Source organism: Channa argus, chromosome 18 (genome assembly GCF_033026475.1).
Source record: "Channa argus isolate prfri chromosome 18, Channa argus male v1.0, whole genome shotgun sequence".
In the NCBI taxonomy this organism is placed as follows: Eukaryota; Metazoa; Chordata; class Actinopteri; order Anabantiformes; family Channidae; genus Channa; species Channa argus.
Genome location: NC_090214.1, coordinates 5,523,882 through 5,540,643, shown reverse-complemented (window position 1 = coordinate 5,540,643; position 16,762 = coordinate 5,523,882). Strand labels below are relative to the sequence as shown.

Sequence of the window (16,762 nt, the reverse complement as noted above, 5' to 3'; positions counted from 1 at the left end):
CCAGCGTCTAAACCACATTGCTTTATGCACTGGGCTGTCTGCCATGGCAGAGGAGGAGAGACACGGAAAAGGGAAAGAAAACTGCTAAAAATGAAACTTGTATACATTTTTGTATACATCTACTGAGACATGAAACTTCTGTTATCAATCGAACCTAAATAAGTGAGAACACTGAGTGTTTTCTCGCCTTCACAGTAAATGTTCCCAAAACGAAATGTCATTTTTATGCAGTATTATTCACTCTCTCTCTCTCCTCACACAGCAGAAGGAGGTTAAATTAAGAAAGGAAATAATCTGATATCGTCGGATTATATTCTCACCTCAGCCTTGCAGTTTCCCAGGAAGAGTTTATGCTTCCTAAGACTTGCAAGCATCAATTTTCACTCTTTGTCAGACACAGTGAACACATGCACACGCAGAGACACCATTGCTGCCAAGCAGCAGAGTACCTCGGAGAGCATATGCATATTTTTTAATTGTAAACACTGCTTTGTGTGTATACAGTAGAGGTTGATATGCTACTTACATTATCAGTATGTAGTAACAGACAGCACTGTAACTGCATTGAGGCAAACTAAATTCAAAGTTGTGCGTAGTTACGTCAGAAACAAACTGTGGATTCTACATGAAGTGTTTTGTTTTTTTTCACAGGTAGCCATGTCTAATCCGGGGCTTAAAATGAGCTTTTATAAGCACATAGAGATGAGAGCAAATTTCATTGTGGACAGTGAAAAGCAAGAGAAATAAAGAGTCCTTATTCATGGTCTTCATTGACATGTAAATAGGTCTGCATGTTTTTGTCCTAGTTAAGAAAGGTTGAATGTCTGCTCATGTACTTTTTAAAAATAAATTTCTCATGAGGGCGTGGTTGTGGCAGACAGAACTTTTATTAGGCAATGGGATTGCACTAGTTGAAATTTCTTCTGTTCTTTTTACAAAGATTATTTTTATAAAAAAAATAAAAAAACAACAGTAACAACAGGCTTTCTACTTATTTTCCATTTCTGACTGCACTTTTAAGATTCCTAGATTTTAACCATATGAAACTGTGGTCTGTGGCTAAGCGCTGTAGGGCTTTTTCTTGAACAATGTTCGGCTTTTAATAAAAGATTTCTTTATACTTGTGTTGTCATGTGCTAAAATCTAGCTACACTTTGGAGCTGGATGGTATGCACAATTCAAAAAATAAGGCTGTAAACTTAAAAGTTTTAGTTTAATGCCATCTTGCATCAGGCCATAGGGCCAAGTCAACTTCATTCTTGAGTACAAAAGACATTATGTCACTCAGTGTAATCGAAATGGTTTAGAAACTGTTAAAAACATGGTGGCTTTTAAACGTGTTTTTGTGTTCTTAAAGTGGGGTACTTGTGGCATGCTTCAATTCTTTAAAGACGTATTTCAGCATTTCAGGACACATTATTAAGTTGCTGAGTTAGCAGTTGGAGTGAACCCTTTTAAACGAAACAGTCATTTAATTTGACAGTGTGATGTAAAAATATTGGTCATTGTGAGACTTGGTCATACATTCAAAAATAACAGACAACACTATTTTCTCGGGTCTAATGATGAATGTAAGCTCATTGTCTGCTTTCTGTTTGTTCTAGTTTTGGTCCTGAAAGAAATATGTGGCATTTCACCTCAGAAGGTCTTAGGAGGACAGCAAAGTCAAGTAATTCTGTAGTAACTCTGTAGGGTTATCACCATAAGCATTCCCTTTAACACACACTCTTTAATCACATTATTTCCACATAGTCATTTGGGCTATTGGTGTTATAAAATTATGAATATAATTATTGATTTTAGCTGATTTAAAAAAATGGAACACCATACTCCTTCACAGATATATTTTGGGATCACTGACAGCCGATTTGTTTGCAGGTAATATATTGTTGATGATAAAAGGTTTTGCCTAATACTGTGTTTTAACATTCAACAATTGTGTTATTAATGAAAATCACAAAGACATAATTGAGTTACATACGGGTATTATTCTGTGGTTACTGGTTAAGTCCGGCCAGCGGTGAGTACGGACAAAGCACACTGTAGGTGAAGTAGTTGCCCCCAGTCAACTACCTCATGCCGTAATTTAGGGCAGTTGGTTTGTGTAATGCAGCTTTAAGGTCATGCTCTTAATACACAAGCATTATAAGAGTCACATGAATAAATGGGGGGAAAAAAAGCCATACTGGTTGTCATGTTCCTTAAGGCAAGTCGGGCAGCTACTGGGATGGTAAACAGTGTGAGGAATAGTTTTAAAACTACCTGGAATGTCTTTAGATATGAGGGTTTAATCTCTAAAGGAATAAAAACAAACTCAAAAATTAAGTTTGCATAAACATCTTTGAGATAATGAGTCCGATTCACTTTCATAGGTACTGAGCTATAGGATTATTAAGGCTTGGTATCTTCCACAAAACACCTGATTGGAGTCCACCTGTGGGAAATTCAGTTCATTGGACATGATTTGGAAAAGCACACACCTGTCTCTATAAGGTCCCATAGTTAACAGTGCCATCTTAGAGAACAAACTAAGGCATGTAGTCCAAGGACTTGTCTGTAGACCTCCGAGACAGGATTGTATTGAGGGACAGATCTGGGGAAGGATACAGAAAATTTTCTGCAGCATTGAAGGTCCCAATGATCACACTGGCCTCCATCATCCATAAATGAAAGAAGTTGGGAACCATCAGGACTCTTCCTAGAAAGGGCCGGCTGGCCAAACTGAGTGATCGAGAGAGTAGGGCCTTAGTCAGGGAGGTGTCCAAGAACCAGAAACCAGAACTCTGAAAGAGCAACACGTTTCTCTGTGGAGGTAGGAGAACTTTGCAGAAGAACAGCACTCTGCAACACTCCACCAATCTGTTTGGTAGAGTGGCCAGATGAAAACCAGTCCTCAGTAAAAGGCACATGACAGCCTGCCCAAAGGACTCTCAGACCACTAGAAACCAACATTGAACTCTTTAGCCTCAATGCCAAGTGTCCTGTCTGGAGGAAACCAGCCACCGTTCACCACCTGGACAATACCATCCCTACAGTAAAGCACGGTGGTGGCAGCATCGTGCTGTGGGAATGTTTTTCAGTGGCAGGAACTGGGAGACTAGTCAGGATGGAGGGAAAAATGAATGCAGCAATGTACAGAGACATCCTTGATGAAAACCTGTTCCAGAGCACAGTGGACCTCATACTGGGGCAACGGTTCATCTTTTAACAGGACAACAGCCATAAGCACACAGCCAAGATAACAAAGGAGTGGCTACAGGACAACTCTGTGAATGTCCTTGGTGTGGTCCAGCCAGAGCCCAGGTACTACAAAGAAGAAGAATGGGAGAAACAGCCCCAAAAGAGGTTTGCTAAGCTTGTAGCATCATACTCAAAAAGACTTGAGGTTGTAATTGGTGCTAAAGCTGCTTCAACAAAGTATCAACCAAAGCCGGTGAATACTTATGTATATGTGATTTTTTTATTTTTATTTTTTACTTTTAATACATTTGCAAAGATTTCAAACAAACTTCTTCCACGTTGTCATTATGGGGAATTGTTTGTAGAACTTTGAGGAAAATAGTGAATTTAATTCATTTTGGACTTAGGCTGTAACAACAAAATGAGGAAAAAGCTAAGTGCTGTGAAAACCTTCTGGATGCACTGTACATCCATTTGAGACAGACTGCATTTCCCATTTTGCTTTAAAATGACGTGTTAGATACATTCTGATGGCTGCATGTGACCAGATCCTGTCTTCCTGTTTATATTTTACTTTATCTGTGGAGAAAATGTTTTTGAAGACAGAGAAAGGGGAAAAAAGACACACATCACATTCCTGCTAATCTTTGCAGCCTCACACAAGTGGATTCTTGTGGCTATTTGCATAATGGTTAGTACCACACTGAAAAACCCATGGAAAATGAAAAACATGGAATCAAACGCAAATGAGAATGCAGACCGACAGAGAGAGGGGGGAAGAGAAAAGATGCGAACCCAACTCAGCATCAGTGCGTGTTGGTTAGCTTTGAACTATATTGTGTATTTATATTTCTTCCACAGACTTGACCTGAGGGGTATTTCAAAAAGCAGGTTTAATAAAATCTTATCTTTAATGTGATCTCTGACATGGGAAACTCATTTCAGTTCCAGAAAAACTGATCAGAATCGTATGTTTACTCCAAGTTAATCACATGCATGATGTCTTAAAAAAAAGAGCTCTTAGCAATGAGGCTCAGAAACTATGATTCACCAACATTAAAGAAAATGTAAAGCCACCCCTTTTAGTTTTTCAGTTCTTATTTGCAGCTGCAATGCAACCAACCTCTTAATACATCCATAATGTGTTTTGAATATATATAATCTCCAGCATGATAATGATCAACCAGTGTGACCAGTGTGATACCTCATAGATAAATGTGTCGTGTTTCTGAAGCTTCAAAAATATTTACATATGATTGTTAGATGGGAAAACTATTACAGTAGGCCAATACACAGTAAATGTAAAGGATAACTGACATCCTGACTACATTTTGGTGGGCTTCTACACCTGCATTTAGAATAATCTCTTTAAAAAAATATTTTTGTTGTTGTTGGAACTTTCAAGGAATCCTACCAGCTTGAAATATTTGTGTTGATCTTTATTTGTTATCTTGTGACTAGAAAGTTGCCATGATACAGTTTCTGTCTTTCGTGTAATCTCAATGTTTCGTTTGACCACCCAGTGGTGTTCACATAGTGAAGAAAGTACCTTGATAGTTAGTGGACCACTTCATAAGAGTTAGAGTACCTTAAAGGAAGTACCTGATTTTTAAACTAGCTTCTGCTAGACAAAAGGCGATCACGAGAAAGAATTTGGCATCACAACAGATTGCAAATATCTACAGTTGTAAGTTCTCCACACGAGAACACACGAAAAGTTCATTAAACACTTAAAAACTAGTGTGGTGATGGTGGATATAAATAACACTGTAAGAGCAGAGCTAAGCAATAACCTCACAGAGTTGAATTGCAGCCAGCAGCAACAGTGGCACAACTCCATTTGGCCCCATTTGTCAGAAAGCCTCCCCGATGGGAGATTGTCAATCAACAGCACTGCTGAGGAGGGGAGGAGAGAGTGAAGGACGGGAAAATGAGTAAAGCAGTGCAGAGCATTAGTGTCAATAGAGAGTTAAAGACAGTTGGAATGTGTTCAAGTTTTTATGTAGATGTTAAACAAGTTAGTATAGTTTTGTCTGTGCTAGAGTGTGTATTGACGTGTTGGTGTTTGTCCACAGCATGTTTAGCCGTCAGAGTGTGTGTCTACATTGAAGTGACTGCAAGGGGCAAAAACTGAGCCAAACACAGACGTGAGCTTGTTACATGCTCCCAACAAATTAATGTTGGAAATGTGCTTTTCTCGCCTCTGTTAATCTTATGTAAATGTGTCACACAGTGAGAAAAGCGTGCCAGAGAGGGTGAGCAAAGGAAAGAAAGCTGGAAGATATTGACAATGTGAAAGAAAACCCTGCAGTCATGAATACAACCACCGTGAATGGTTGCATGAACACCAGCAGACTTAAGCTTTCTTCTGACTAAAGTCTAAGTAATATGCTAGAATCCCAACATCAACTCAACTTAATTAGTGTTGTGTTTATCCATCGTTATTGTTTATGTGGTTTACCCAGTAAGACATATGTGATGATCCACGAGGGTATTTATTTCAGTAACCAGTGCTAGTGGGAAAATATTGGACTGTAAGCAACAACATAAACCTTTAGATGTTTAGTTTGGAGGCTTCCTATTCCATTTTTTTGTTTATTTCAGCATCACAGTTATATCACACTTATCTAAAGCTAAAACATTTTTTTCTACAACATGCTACGTCACATGACTATGACTTAACCAACATCTTACTCCATGTGATAGTATTGTATGTGTCTAATTGTCTGTGTTTTATTAATATATAATAATAATAATAAGTAGAAGGTATTCGCATGATAATTTTAATTTACACATTTTTCTTTTTTTTCTCAGATCCAGTATGTGGTACAATAGTATAAGTTCAATTACGTTGAGAGTAATTAAAGTATTCGGTTTTATAGCAAAATGATACTAGGGTTGGCAGAAAAGGGTCAAACAAACTGTGTATAATCATATGGAGGGTTTCTTGGTGGTTAAAGGCTCAGTCATACTTTCCATGTCTGTATATAAAGTGTCTGTGTCTGTATTGTAAATTTTGTCATCCCCCCATTCTGTGAGGGTCTGGATGGACCCACTTAAGACAACTGAGTGCAGGCCATGGCCATGACAGAAAAGTAAACTAAAGGCTCATTTCAAACATGGAAAGTATGTAACTTTAACTTCCTTGACACTGTTCAGCAGTTACACATGCTGTTTGAATTTTGTTACTTTTTCACGTTCAGACGCAGAGTTGAGATCTTCTACTTGCTCTTACTACTTTCTAAATGGGGCCTAATGTTTTTTAGTAGGCATGTGTGGAACGTGTCCTTGTCCATACTCCGAATTGCAGTATGAATAGGTGTGTGTGTGTGTGCCCCATGGCCCTGGTACCGGCTAGTCAGAGGGAAAGTGACTACTATGAACGGGACCTAAGGGTGCATAAGTAGAGCAGCTAACAGATTTACATCAGCATTGTGAGACTTCAGTACTTTACCAAAATGGATATAATCTTCACTCATTTGAATCACTTTTAGTTCAGTCTGGGATTTTGATAGTTAGCAGTAGCATGTGACAACAACATATGAAGAGAGAGGCAGTTATAGTATGTCATAAAGCTCTTAATGAAACAAAGGCAGTTCCGTTGTATACATGCTAGCTAACTGGCCCTCAGGACAACTCCATTATTGCCCTTTTATTTCCACCGAAAGCACTTGTTGGTATGGTTGCAGCCTGACCCTACGTGTCGCCCATAAAGTGTCTTTGTCTTTAAAATAGCAGATACTGGCATTCCAGGCTGTTTTAACTCTTCCTGAAATACGCATTATTTCTTTTCTGCCTCTTTCAATGTAAAACAGACAGTTTATAAACCAGGTACTTTTCAAAGTAGTTTGTTTTATGCATTAATTTTTGGCTGACTTGTCTTCCCAGCAAACCAGTGGCATTCTGTAGATATAAACCTTGAATTTGCTATTTCCCATCGGTGCACAAACTGTGGCATACTTGCCGTTTCTGCAGTCAGATGCCTTAAAAAAATACTGTAGCTTCTATTTGTGAGAACCTGTTGCTCACATAAAAAAAAAACAACCTATGATTACAGTGTAGTACAGGATAGTGTGTGTGTTCTATGTATTTTACATGTTCTTAGACATAAAGACAAACAGAATTAACTCAGGAAAGTAAACGGAGTGAAAGAGATGAGGGATTAGTGGCACAGTAAAAGGAGACCTACAGAAGATGAAAGGACGGGCTTGTTTGTAGTGAGTTGTCTATAGCAGTGCAATGCGTTTTGTCCCTGTGTAATTCTATATCTCACATACCAAAGTACTCACTTGCTATGTCACTTTAGCCTTTGGCTTTTTGGCTTTCTTTTTTCTTACTCTCACTCCCTTTTTTCAGTGTTTGGCCTGTTTTTCCAGATTTCAGCCTGCTCCTTAGCACCTATCTGCTAGACTATCACATGTTAAACCTGAATTAAATGGATTTAGCGGAGGTAATATAAACACACAATTGTAAATGTTAAGAATGGACATGTTTTTTTTAAATAGAATTATTAAGCAATATTTCACATACTCAGTCTCTTAAAAAGGCAGTAATAAGAATGTGTTTGAATAATTCTCATCACTAATCTTTGGGGCACAACAAACAAAGACAAACTCACAACAAGATGTTGAACACGAGAGAGTTTTATAGATTTGTCAAATGTCTCAAAAGCAAGTAACACATGAAAGTAATAGCTCACCATATTTATCCCATTCTTACCCCTGTCACAGACTCCCAGTTTAGCAGACCAATTTGTATCATCTCACATTTACTGCATGTGCGTGGAAACGGGGCTGTTTCCATTTTGGTTTTGGAAGCCAGGACTCACTAAATGTGGAGCACAGGAAATATGGTGATGTCTGTCATCAGTTTATTCTGACCTGTTAGCTTTCTTTATACTCTGCTCTATTAATCATTAGCCTAATTATAGTACAAGTTGGTAAACAGTTATGTCAGATCAATCAGTGGGATTCAAACATTACAGAACCAAAATGTCTGTTAAAGGCTAAATAATTGTACAGTGGCTTCAGAAAGCATTGATTTACTGTGTTGTAGATGTAATTGTAATTTGATAAAATTGCCCATTTGTACCCATTAAAATATAACCAATACCATATGATGACAAAGTCAAAACCTTCTCACCCTCTATAACTTTGGAGGAGGAGGTGTCATGTCTGTGGACAAATGTCTTGCCCAGGACAGCAGCAGAAACATGATAAGATTGTACTTTAGCAGGAAGGAGGTGTGTCTTTGTGGGAAGAGACAGGGAAACATCTCAACACAACCACTTGCCACTGCAGCATACCTGAAAATCTGTATAGATTTGAGCTTGTTTTTAAGTTTTTCACTTGTTCGTACATGCACATGTATTTATTATTCTAAGTTTAAAATCTAACTGGTGACTCAGAGAAAAATACCATTGTAACAAATGTAATATCAAGCAATTCTCCCAGAAACAAATGCTGTAATAATTATCGACAACACCACTCTAGAATGTAGCCTATGTGCACATCAAACTTCTGCTAATGTTTTAAAGCTGGAGAGTGGTAGTGGGGCCCAGCCTGGCCCCGTGGTTTTTGGTCTGCCACAACAAGGCATTTGATTGGTTGGTTGTAAGGTAGGAATTCAGCTCTCTGACTTGCAAACTCCGCCTTCTTTTCCTTGTATTCCCACCTCCGGCTGCTGAGGCAGGGCAGCGTTCCCTGTGCATGAGCGTGTGCACACACGCAAGCGTATTCTCGCCTTCTCATTCACTCTCTCATATTAAATTGGCTGGAGAGCAAGAAGTTAGGGATTTTTCTTTTTTTTTAAACACACAGAGCAAGAAGTGAGTGAAAGCGATAAAAGACAAAGAGGTCACTCTCCTGCCCTCTGTTTGTGTGTGTGGGTGAGCTTTTTTTTCTGTCTGTGTGAGCCTGAGAAGGGGGAGGACCTGAAAACTGCTAGGAGTCAATACCCCTGCAGGAGTCCACAAGACCATACACACACACACACACACACACACACACACACACACACACACACACACACCACATGCATACTTTCTCAGTCCACTGCAGCCTGAATGAGTGCAGAGCAGTGGAAGAAACAGAGCGAGGAAAACCGAGGAGAGGGACAAGACGATATCTCTGGAGCTACTACTGTACTTGTTGCTCTTGGTTTGAGGATTGAGAATGATAGTCCTGTTGCTTACCCTGTGGCGGTGGGACTTTGTCTGAGGTGAGCACTAACATTCCACACTAGTTGTTTTTTTCCCCCCCTTTCACCAGCCAGTAATACTCTGAGAGGAAAAGAGAGAGTTACAAGTTACTATGGGATTGCTGTCTTGGTAGAATGGCAGAGGGGGGGGGGGGGGGGGGGGGGTTGAAGGGGAGGAGGATGTGTGGAGGGAAGATTTTCACATGCCAACGAGCAATGTTATCACACTAATCTGTCAGAGTAGGAGGCAACGTGGAGGGTTGAAAGAGGCACACACTGTATTACAGGGACGAGACGAGGACTAAAGAGGTTGTTGAATCAATCTTCGGCTAATACAACACAAAGAGTGTTAATGTGATTCAGAGCTCTGCTTCTTCAACTAGGACAGCAGAAGATGAGACAAAACCCAGTCCAGTTGTCATCGGATTCTTTAGGGTATGTGTGTGCAGCTTAAGTTTGCATTGCTGACTGGACCATGCAACATAAACGAAACATTTATTCATAACCTATTTAATTTGTAGTCGCATTTCACTCTCATTCTAAAACGCAGTGTGACAAGGCAGTTGTCAGCTAGTGCATGATTACGGTGTCCCCTCTGACTACTGTGCCACAGATACTGGTTCAGTTGAGCGTACAGCCTCATCATCATTCCTCCACCAACGTGTGTTTACATGCTGCAATCTTATTACCCGCTCTTAGAACTACTGAATGTCAACAATTTAGTAAGTTGCTCTTTTGGAGTCGGGCATCACTAAATGTAGCATTAGACATGTATGATAATGACTTTTTTTTTTGTGTTAAAGGTTTTGTCTGTTATAGTTCATTTTTGGAACAAGACTTCAAAAGTTGTTTTTAGGAGTTTTTTTTTATCTGAGTGTGTGCGTTAATGTTAGTTTGTCGTAGTAGTGCGGTGCCGTGTGTTGGGGAGGGCATTGTTGTCCTATTATTAGAGCAAGTCGGGCTGGCCGGCAGCTGTAGGGAAGGAAGTAGACTCAGGACAGCCAGAGAAGAGGGACTACTGAGAACTCTGAGCAGGAGTTATCGACTGACCGCTGGACTGGCATTATTCAGGTGCCAAGTCAGTGAAGGGGAAGATGAGTGAGCCACAGCACCAGAAAGGGGTCAGTGTGGATGATGAGGGTAAGAGGGTAACTTGTGTTTTAACCTAACTTGAATTTTATTGTTTTAACCTGTGATTATTCTTTATTATTCTATACTATTCATTCTTTTAGTGATTTATTAATCAATTCTTAATTCTGTATGTAAGTCAGTAGATGTCAGTGATGGCTTTAAGTCGCACTGCTTAAATCTCAAAATCAATTTGTAATGTTAAAGCATGAAAAAATGCAGCAAATTGTCACTTTCAGGAGGAGAAACTAGCAACTTTTTTGTTGTTGCTGTTTGCTTGATAAATGACTGATTGGATATTTTAATAATTATTATATTTTCCTGAAGACCACCATGCAAGTGTAACAAAGGGCAATTTAAATTTGATAAACGGTCATAAATGAAATCTGTCATGAGTCTGCTCGCTCAGTCTTTGTAACAATTTAATTTCTGACAAAAAGGCAGTGGAAGCTGACTAAATGTTCTTAGGCAGTGAAAGTGGAAAGTGCTCCTTACTAATAGTGATTACTTGGTGATTGACTGCCATGATAAACTGCTTCCACACACGCAAAAGAGATAATAGAATCTCAATGTTACTCACATTTCTCTGTAAATCTCTGCTGTATATTCCAGTAAAATACACATGCTGAGTACTTTTAGATAAATACAGCAATGGGAGGTTTGCTACCTAAACATTTTAACTTAATTTAGTTTTTCAACATGATAAATCTTTGTATGTTTGATCCCTTCGGAGTTTGTACTGTTCGTGTAAACCTTCCTCCTACTCTGTAGAGTTGAATGCAGGTTGTGATCTGTTTAATGAAGTGTCACGTTTTTAGTGAAAAACAGCCAACAGAGCTATTGTGAAACTGTCTTAAACGATGAACAGCACAGCAGAGAAAAGAATCAAGGAGATTTCTTGTCTTGATTGTACTTGTTTCAATATTTTTTTCAAGATTGTGAAATCAAAGCTCACACTCCAGCTGCACTAACATTGTTAATGTGTGTGTGTGTGTGTGTGTGCGCTTGTGGTGGTGACAAAGTTCTCAACTTGTATTTATAATATTGGAAGTATTTACTTTGTTTCTTACAATGTCCAATGCCCTCTAGTTACAAACACCTGTACTGTAGATCACAGACTTTTAGTAGTGCTGGGCCGGCCCACATGTGCCCCACTCTCTTTCTAGCTTTCCTTTACCGTCCTAAACGAGCTCTCTGAAGAAACAGCTATGTAATTAGAGCCATAAATCACAGACGACCGAAGGGATTTTGATATACAGCATTTCTGAAAGCCATATACAGAGGGGTTTCACCATCCATGTGTATTTTGGGTTTGGGGAGTAAAAGGGCAGAGAGGGAGTTTGTCAGCATACTGTTTACTGTAGTCACTGTATCTATGTTTGTTTGGCAGGTTACGTTCTTTGCATCCACACACACGGTGTGTGTGAGATCAAGTGAGAGGTAGACTCTCTCTTTAAAGTTTGTCTCAGCTGCTTTCAAATTTCATGTTTGGGCATGTGGGTGGAGCTGAAATCTGAAAGTTATTTTCATTAACATCCAACTCAATTAGTCATTTCATTGTTTTCTGTCCTGTGGTTCACTAATTATTATTATTATTATCAATAGTCTATATCCTGTCCTTAATGTTGCCGTGGGTATTTTTGCTCCTCTGATGCTGTTTGTCTTTGTCTTAATGTAGATGTGGGTAGAGAAAGAAATTGACTGTTGCACACTTAACATAACAAGATAATACCATAATGAGGGTCAGTATGCCAGCACAATATTATTAATAATCCATTTGGAGACCCTGTATTGTTCGGCCGCCCTTCTCAACAGATGTATGACTTTAACACTGGCCGAGCTTTCTGGCATGCACGGCCTCTGTGGAAGCTGCCAGTTAAACAAATGTATGGGCCCACTGTATGTCTGTTTGCTTAAAATGTGAGTAGGCGCTCTGCCGTGTCAGCATGTATGCTGTGTGGCACCATGCTGCGTGCACATGTAGTTAGATGTAGTGGATGCTACTGTTACGAGTACATTCCGTGGTGCTTCTGTTGTATCACAAGGAAAGTGGGTAAAATCAGATGCAATGTGAACAGCTATGAGAAATGTTACTTTTTGTAGTATGTTGCTAACTTTAGTGGTCTGACTGCACATTACAAATGTATTTTTTTGACAAACTCCATCCAAATTGGTTATATGTAAATGTTCAAGCTTCAACCTTTCTCTCTTCTATGCCAGTACAATTACCTTGACAGCTTTTGATATTTCTTTTGACTGCCTGTTAAATCGTCATTACTATCTGTTTGCCTGCTGTGTCTCATGGAGATAATGATCTATGAGATTGTGTGAATTTATTTGCATATGATATGATACGGTTCATTAGGTCTAGGCATTATATTGACCTTTAAAAGTATATAAATATATATATTTAACAGGGGTATAGGATGAGGCAGTAGCAATATAATTTGATGTGGTTCCAGATGACCAGGTTATAACAGTACATATAAACTCATTCACTATTTTCCCAACAAACGTTATTCCTCAATTTTAAGTTAGCAAAATACTCACTTTTTCACTAATCTTGCAACAGGCCTGTATACACATGTAACCTTGGTAACTGTATAGCCCACAACTTGCTTTATTAGTCTAGTATAATAGTATAAAATAGTAGTATGTGTAGGTAGGTATGACATAGTCTGCGTGTGCTGTCATTTCTGGGTTCAGTATCTAGTTTAACGTTTTGTGTGTAACTTAATTATGATTACAAAAGTCTTTCTCTTTTCCCTCAGAAGCTTGTTTTTAGGTACATTTTTTTCATTATTATCTTTTTGTGTGTGTGTTATTGTGTATGTATTAGAACATGGATCTTATTTTTTTGTTTTGGCCAGTACATCTATCAGTTATGTTATAACTGTATTCTCACCAATTTATTTTGCTGAAATCTGGGAACATGGCAACTGAAACATGGTCTAGATTGTTGTAAACAAGCCACAACTTTAGACTCCTTAAACTGAATGTAAGCTGACTTTTAGATTTGAATATTTGAATAATATTTAATTTCAAAGGAAAACTTTGTTAGTTCACATCCTAATACCCTTGGTCAAAATCAAACCAGGAAGTCCTCGTGTAAACTGTCTGGATGTTCACAGTTTAGACATATTTACAGTTCATCTTTGTTGTCATTTGGAAGTTTGGCTGACTCGTCAAACTGTTTATAGTGTCTGTCCATGTCTCTTGCTTGTTATGTCTCAGTGCATCATTTAATGAATGCAATTTTTCTTGTTTATTCACAACCTGCAATGTTCTTGAAGAAAATGTAACATAGCAATGCAATTTTGAAGTCTTTACAATGGGGGTTCTTGTTCTTGTGCTCTCATATTTGTCTATACCCTTAAATCTGCTTTGACATTGATTTAAAGATAAACAGACTTTCATCACAGGTCCAAACAGACCGATAACCAATAAAATCTGTGGAGACAAAAGCCCTGAACTGAAACAGGCCTCTGGCTGTCACAACAAAAATGAATCACGGATGGCGAAAAGAGCGTACACTGTTAGCATGCACAAATCCATATCTTGCATTCCTGAGAATAACCAATGTTTAAATTGACAACTTGACATGTTGATCCCTGAAAAACACAGCATGGACAATAGATTTACATGGTCTTCAACAAAAATAGAGACTTCTTTCAACTACAGAGCTACAGTTGTATAGCTGCAAAAGTGCACCTTTTGATTGTTTGGTGAGACACCACAGATGAAAAGCTCTTTGAATTTGCCATTAAAGCCATGTTAACTTCTTGTCCCAAAACATTTTCAGCGACCCCGGAAAACTACTAACTTATTCATATTCATCCATTGCTGTTGGAGCAGTGAACATAGCACTGAAGTAACACATTAATTACAAAAAACCAAAAAGCTTTGCACTTCAAGGTATATTTTACATGCAGACTCTGGGGAATGTTGGACGGAAGGAGACAAACCTAAATGTAAATTCAAATGGTCACCTGTACAGGGAAATTTAAACCTGATTTTAGCATCTCTTATACTGGAATTTATTTACACACAAATGTTTCCTCATAGGCAATGCATCACAAGGCTTTTATTGTTTCTATGGTAACCAGCAAGGAGATTAGTAAATGTTCCACAGAGCCTTTATTCAAATCAACAAAAACACACTCGCCACTTCCTGACAACACTGAATATGCCTGCTGTACACATATGTGTACGGTTTGTTTTTCCTAAGTTTGTTTTCTCGTAACTTACTGTATTTCCTTGTGGATGATTTCATTCATGACGGTTATCACTTTCTTTCTCTTTCTCTTAAGCTTAACAGTATTCTCATCAGTTTATCACATACATGCACACACATACTGCGGGAGGGACAGAAACCATATTGATGATGTAAGCAGGTGGCCTAATGCGCTCAGACAACACAGAAAACAGGAAAGAGGAAAATGAACTCCACTCCCAAAGGTTCCCTTTTCCGGGCAAAATACATCACTTCCTGTCACAGAACTCCCCACCTTCCACTTCAGTCCTTCGCATACACACATACTCAAAGTTTTGTAAGCAAATTCTTACTCAACATTATCCAAAACATTGTTTAAAAGGAGGTTGAGGTTATAATAACGTGATTTAAAGTACAACAATAAGTTACTGCTGTATTGCTTGTCAGTGTCTCTTTAGAACCAAATAGGAGACTGCACTGTCCTAGATAGCTGTACTCCTCCTGCGTCCTGTCCTCGATCTCTCTCTGAATAGCTGCACACATAAAGACACACTGCATATACATGCAATGCACTCTGTACATATCCTTGCAGAAGTGGCACCTTTTGTCATTCAGGCTGTACAACTTTGAGAAAAAGACACACAGTCCCTGAGTTAAGTGAATAAAACTAGCAATAAACAGGACTCTAAATCTGCTGGTTCCCTCCCCTCAGACCTATTGACAAGTACAATTTCATATGTAGAAGGACACTGACATGAACACAAACACACCCACAATGTGTCTGTGCATGTTAGAGAGAGAGAGATTCAGATTTCTGTTTATACCTTGGATCCCCGCACTGTATAACACTTAGAGGTCATAGTTATCTTTGCTTATGTTTGAGTACATATGTGTGTAGACTTGTTAACAGATTTACACTGGCTAAGTTACCTGTCATTGGTTGTGCTTAAAGCAGCTAAAAGCAGAGGGCTTCTTTCCAACTCTTTTCCCAGGGAAAGGCGCAGCTCACATTAAAGCTTTTGGGTTTCTCACCATCTTAGAGCTTGCTGTCACTTTTACTTTACCTGATAGATATAATGTAGCACTGCAGTTTTCTGAGCTGGTCTTTCACATTGATACAAACAAGAAGCTAAAAATACTGTGAGAACAACCTTTGTGGTGTAAGAAATTAATGAATTCTTGGTAGCCAGGAGTGATATCAAATCAACACTTATTTCTTCTACTTGGTTGTAAATTAGTCCTGCAGTTCAGGGAATATAATGCATTCTCTTATCCAAAAAATTTTGGAGTCTTTACTGGTGCCAACTTTGATTTCCTCTGTACACTACAGGACCAAAAAGAAGAGAGATTGTAAAATATAGGTCAAATCTAAATCAGTAAATGTCCTTGGTAGTATGTTATTGTAAAGCTGCTGCAAAAAATGATATTAAGCAGATAAAGTATTGACACACTATACACACACAAAATCCTGCTAAGAATGATTTGAATATCTTTAGTTTTGAGAGTCTCATTTAAAGCCATCTGGAATGTTCCTCTTCTAACTGAATGTTAATTCAGAAAATACCTACCAATCAAGGTTATATCAATCATGAAAGACATTGTATAAATGTGCTATGTTCATAAAGATAGCTTATCAAAAAACATGTGTTTAAATAAGTAATAAATATCCCAGACCTAATGTCACTGCTCTGCATTGTAAACATTACATGGAATAGGTTTCAGTGTAAGTCAGTGTACATACAGCTGAGACCTGTTACATCTACATTTAGTCATTTGGGAGACGCTTAAAGTATAAGGCAAGCAAACAATGTAACTGAGAAAACAAGCAGAGTGCTAAGAAAAGAAATGATTCCTTTTAGATTAATAAAAAAGACTTTTTCTAATAAAAAGTGTAGAAGTAGAAGAGTTTCCTTTTTGAACGTTTTAAATATTGGGAGTGATGCTGCACATGCTCGGGCCAGTGGAATATGGATTGGGAAGGTTTACGTTCACAATAATTGCCTGCCTCAGTATTAACTATATTACTGCTAAATCCCCTTGTTT

At 38.5% G+C, this 16,762-nt stretch overlaps 1 protein-coding gene across 11 annotated transcripts in view; it reads left to right on the top strand.

Annotated features, from left to right (window-relative positions):
- Positions 1 to 16,762, top strand: part of dab2ipb (DAB2 interacting protein b) — a 127,422-nt gene that overhangs the window by 18,750 nt on the left and 91,910 nt on the right. For 2 of the 11 annotated variants that reach the window (XM_067483623.1, XM_067483621.1), the window contains exon 1: positions 9,241 to 9,399. The exons of 5 other annotated variants lie outside the window; for them this stretch is intronic. Coding sequence is in view for 2 of the 6 variants with exons in the window: in XM_067483618.1 (XP_067339719.1) it covers positions 10,473 to 10,518 (46 nt within the window). In the remaining 4 variants the exon portion in view is untranslated. Of the gene's footprint in view, positions 1 to 9,240; positions 9,400 to 9,650; positions 9,814 to 10,399; positions 10,519 to 16,762 lie in introns of those variants that run through there. 4 more of the 11 variants (XM_067483622.1, XM_067483620.1, XM_067483618.1 and 1 more) reach the window with 2 other exon arrangements.